General features: G+C 35.1%; 1 protein-coding gene across 2 annotated transcripts in view; it reads right to left on the reverse strand.

The window, feature by feature from the left end:
• The window catches only part of LOC111432680 (TMV resistance protein N-like), a 13,815-nt gene that overhangs the window by 4,222 nt on the left and 5,153 nt on the right, over positions 1-4,440 (reverse strand). For both annotated transcript variants that reach the window (XM_023069604.1, XM_023069603.1), the window contains exons 3-6: positions 4,094-4,369; positions 2,666-3,775; positions 1,166-1,773; positions 77-242 (exon numbers count right to left, since the gene is read on the reverse strand). In XM_023069604.1, the coding sequence (XP_022925372.1) occupies positions 77-242; positions 1,166-1,773; positions 2,666-3,775; positions 4,094-4,369 (2,160 nt within the window). The remainder of the gene's footprint in view (positions 1-76; positions 243-1,165; positions 1,774-2,665; positions 3,776-4,093; positions 4,370-4,440) is intronic.

Genomic DNA, 4,440 nt, shown 5'->3' on the forward strand with positions numbered 1-4,440 from the left:
AAAAAAAAAAAAAAAAAAAAAAAAAAAAAAAAAAAAAAAAAAAAAAAAAAAAAAAAAAAAAAGTATAGAGAGAAACCTCAAAAGTTCTTAGAAGCATTGCTTTGAGGTTGCGTTTTAACATGATAGAGTAATCACTTTCAGTTTCCTCGGCCTCAGCAGCTGCAATCATACCGGTGGAACCATCTTCTATAGCCTCCGGTGGTGGTTTACTAGCTCGAAGTCTTGGAAATGATCCAATTGTCCTAAACACAATGCATTAACAACGTAAAGAATTTGAGTGAGTGAGAGGGAACAAGACAACAAATCTTTTTTAATATCTAATTAGTAGAAAAATACTATTCTTGATAGACAAATCGAAGTGTGAACGTAGAGAGTTTTAGGGCAGGTTTGAAAGTGATTTTCGTAGCAAAACCTCTCCTCAAACATTCTATGACTACACTTTCGATCAAGGATTCTATTGAGATGACTAACTTAAAATCAGGGCATGACTTTGATATCACCGGATAGAAATAGTGGATAACTACCATGGTATGAAATTGTCCACTTTGAGCATAAGCTCTCACAACTTTATTTATTATTTCCTCAAAAGATTTCGTACAAATGGAGATAGTTGTTGAGAATTATTGGGAGAGGAGTCCCATATCGACTATTTAAGGGGTTGATCATAGGTTTATAAGAAATACTATCTCCATTGGTATGAGATCTCTTGGGGAAACTAAAAGCAAATTCACGAGAGTTTATGCTCAAAGTGGACAATATCATACCATTGTAGGAGAGTCGTGATTCCTAACATGGTATCAGAGTCATGCCCTTAACTTAGTCATGTCAATAGAATCCTCAAATGTCAACCAAAGAAGTTGTGAGCCTCGAAAATGTAGTTAAAAGTGACTCAAGTGTCGAACAAAGAGTATACTTTATTCGAGGGTTCCAAAGAAGGAGTCGAGCCTCAATTAAGAGGAGGCTAATCGAGGGCTTCATAGGTCTCAGGAGAGGCTCTTGGTGTACTTTGTTCAAGGGGAGGATTGTAGGGAGAGGAATCCCACATCAACTAATATCATACCGTTATGGAGAGTCGTAAACCATAGTGTCCCTTACTGTCGAACTCCAACAAGGGAGAGAGAGTCCAAAATGGCCAAAAATCGAGCTCGAGATGGAATAGAATTACCTTTGCAACGCATTTAACCACGAAGTCTTGTAACGAGCTCCACCATACACCAAACTAGAAACATCAACACGATTTTGACGATTCAAAATATGATCAACAATCGACGTATGATATTTTCCCGGAGATCCGAAAAGGCCTTTGATAATCTTCCCAATAAAACTCCCAGCATTTTGTTCATAGATTATCGATGCACCACACCATTTCACCTTCACAAAAGGGTTATCAGTCATTATTGAAACATCAATGCAACAACATTGGTTCAACCACCCTTCAATCCTTCTCATTGGAACATAAAATACCACAAGCCCCACAGGTGATTGCAATTCATCTTTGTTTCCATCAAAAACTAGGGCTGATTTCAAAGGGCATTCATCTGTTTCCATTCGGATTATGAAATCACATGTAATCTTTGAATTCTCGTTCCATTGATTGTTTTGGATCTCAAAAGTAGCCCCTAAAGCAATGCCAATTCTTGCATTTTCTTCAGATATGTAATCTGGTGGACAGTGGGCTGTGATTGAACATCCATATCTTTTATCATCAAAGCATGCTATGAAGTTCGGATAGGGAATTAGAAAAAAATACTTTTCTTGTTGCCATGTGAGTACCTGAAAAAAAAAATGGTTAGGTTATCAATTTGTTCTCGTAACACTACGAGTTTCGGATTCATTGTGGTTTAACATGATAACAAAGAGCTAGTGGTACCGTGTTTAAACGTGCTAGAAACAAAGACCATCTTCGTATCTTCACTTTGCTTTGACATAAGTCCTTAACGTTTTTCTTTTAGTTTTACTTGAAGGTCTCGTATCAATAGTAATATCTTATTGTTTGAGCTTAGTTCTAATTTGACTTCTCTAATTTGATTAATGATTGAACTTCACAAATAGTCTTCGAACCATTTTCTATCCCCACCCAAAAACTCATGATACTATTTGTGAGTTAATAAGCTTGACTTAGCAAAAAAAATTGCTAGTACTTTCTCCACCGTAAATAATCATCATATGTATCCTCTATTCACAACAACAAAGAGAATTGGAAAGCATAACTGCTTAAGGTTCTTCTATTCAAAAGATCTCTCCCTTGAGTTGTTTTTTCTACTTAATCTATTTATTTCGGTATAATTCGATCATGGATCCTATCCAACATTTTTTTTTCTCTTTCACACATCCTTAATTCTAATTAGAAATACATGTCCTTTGTCATGTAAATGGAAAACATGTATTCATTGTCTTGTAAACAAAACATTTATACTCATGATGGTAGTAACTTTTAACGACAAAAGACAAATTTTAAGGTTAGAAGAGACAAAATCGAACTCCTAAAACCATACAATGATACTTTTTAAAATCACAAAGACTAAAAGACTAAATTGAAGTTAACGCTGAAACATATTAATCAAAATAGCAATTTAACCAACTCCGAGAACTCGTATAGAAAAATATATAAAGAAAGAGACTAAATTGAAACTAAACTCAAGAATATAAGAAAAAAGATGCAAACCTCGATGTATCGTTGAGACATTGTCCTTAAATGAATAGCAGAAAGACCAAGCTTATCAATTTTGTAGCTTCCAGCTGGTTCAGTGGATATCGGACAACGAATAAAAGTAATCCCCATTTCACTCGAAGGAATATGTTTCTCTTGATTGTAATATTCCTCAAGTGAAACACAATCCCTTGCTTCCACATCTCTAACACTAAGTGGAAGCTTCGGCAAAGATCGAAGATTCGAACATTCAACCAAAAACAAATCTCTCAAATTCACGAGATGAGAAATACTTTCAGGCAATATGGTGAAATGATTTTGATTTAGATGAAGAATTTGCAAAGAAGACAAGCTACGAAGATCCATAGGCAAATCTCCATCCCACAAATTACAATCACTTAGATTCAAAACCCTCAAAGAACAACCAAAACTAAAGCAATTGGTCAATTTCAACCCTTGAGAATTTGAAAATTTTCGAGAGAGACTCCAACAAGGAAATAATGATTGAATGAACTTACGAGACAAACTTCGGCAATTTAAAATTTCAAGATTTGTCAAGAGTTGAAGAGACAATGGAGCTTGAGTTATACAAGTACTAGTAACATCAAGCTTCTCCAAGCAAGAAATATTTCCTAAGCTCTCAGGAATGCTATCAATTTTGGAGCAGCCATGCAAATTGAGTATCTTCAATGATGTCAAACAGCCAATAGTGCTTGGAAGTTTAACAAGATTGGTGCAATTTTTGAGATTTAATATCACAAGTCCTGTCAAATGACCTATTGATTGATGCAAAACCTTAATGGATGTTCCATCTAAATGAAGCTCTAATAGATTGTTCATGTTTCCTGAGATTTTTGGGAAGTTTTTGAGGCTTGAACAGCCTGAAAGCACCAAAATATTGAGAGATTCTAAGGAAATATTGAAGGGAATGTTTGATAATTGCTTGCAATCTTTGAGATCCAATTGAATTAGATGCTTTAGAGACCCTAAAGATTGGTGTAATTGGTATAAACTTACACATCCACTCAAAACCAATCTTTCAAGATTTGGAACCCTAGAAAAATCAGGGGTTTTGGAAAGGAATTTGGAGTCACTTAGGTTTATAACTTTCAATGTATCGAATCTCTGCAAAGAAAAAAGAAGTAATTTCATCATTTTGGAACGAATTTACGCTACGAGAAATAATGGATACGATAGCATATGAAAAACGCTATCGTAGACTTTTCATAGCTATAATAGATGTTATAATAGAGTATAAATGTAACAACCACCGCTAGCAGATATTATCTTCTTTGGGCTTTCTCTTACCGGCTTCCCCTCAAGGCTTTAAAATGTGTTTGCTAGGGGAAGGTTTCCACACCCTTATAAAAAATGTTTTGTTCTCCTTCCCAACCAATGTGGGACATCACAATAAAACATAGCTAAAGTTTAGGGTTTATGTACCTTTGAATCCTTCCAAAGTTGGTGAATTGAGCTACTAGGGAGCTCAAGCTCCAATAGGTTCGTGGGATGGAAATTTGATGGTAAGAACTTTGAAGGGTATCCATGCCAATTGAGGAACCTTAGCTGGTCGGAGAGGTACTCAAGATCTTGAGAGAGATGAACATTGTTGAGTTTCAATACTCTTAGATTGGTCATTGCCTTAAAGGAGTTGGCATTCAAGTGTGACTCTCCCTCTTCATCCAAATCCATCATTATGCCTTCAATTGCTTCTGTTCCCTAAGAAAATCATGAGAGATAAAAAAAAAAAAAAAAAAAAAAAAAAAAAAAAAAAAAAAAAAAAAAAAAAA

Source organism: Cucurbita moschata, unplaced genomic scaffold (assembly GCF_002738365.1).
Source record: "Cucurbita moschata cultivar Rifu unplaced genomic scaffold, Cmos_1.0 Cmo_Scf00040, whole genome shotgun sequence".
Classification (NCBI taxonomy): Eukaryota; Viridiplantae; Streptophyta; class Magnoliopsida; order Cucurbitales; family Cucurbitaceae; genus Cucurbita; species Cucurbita moschata.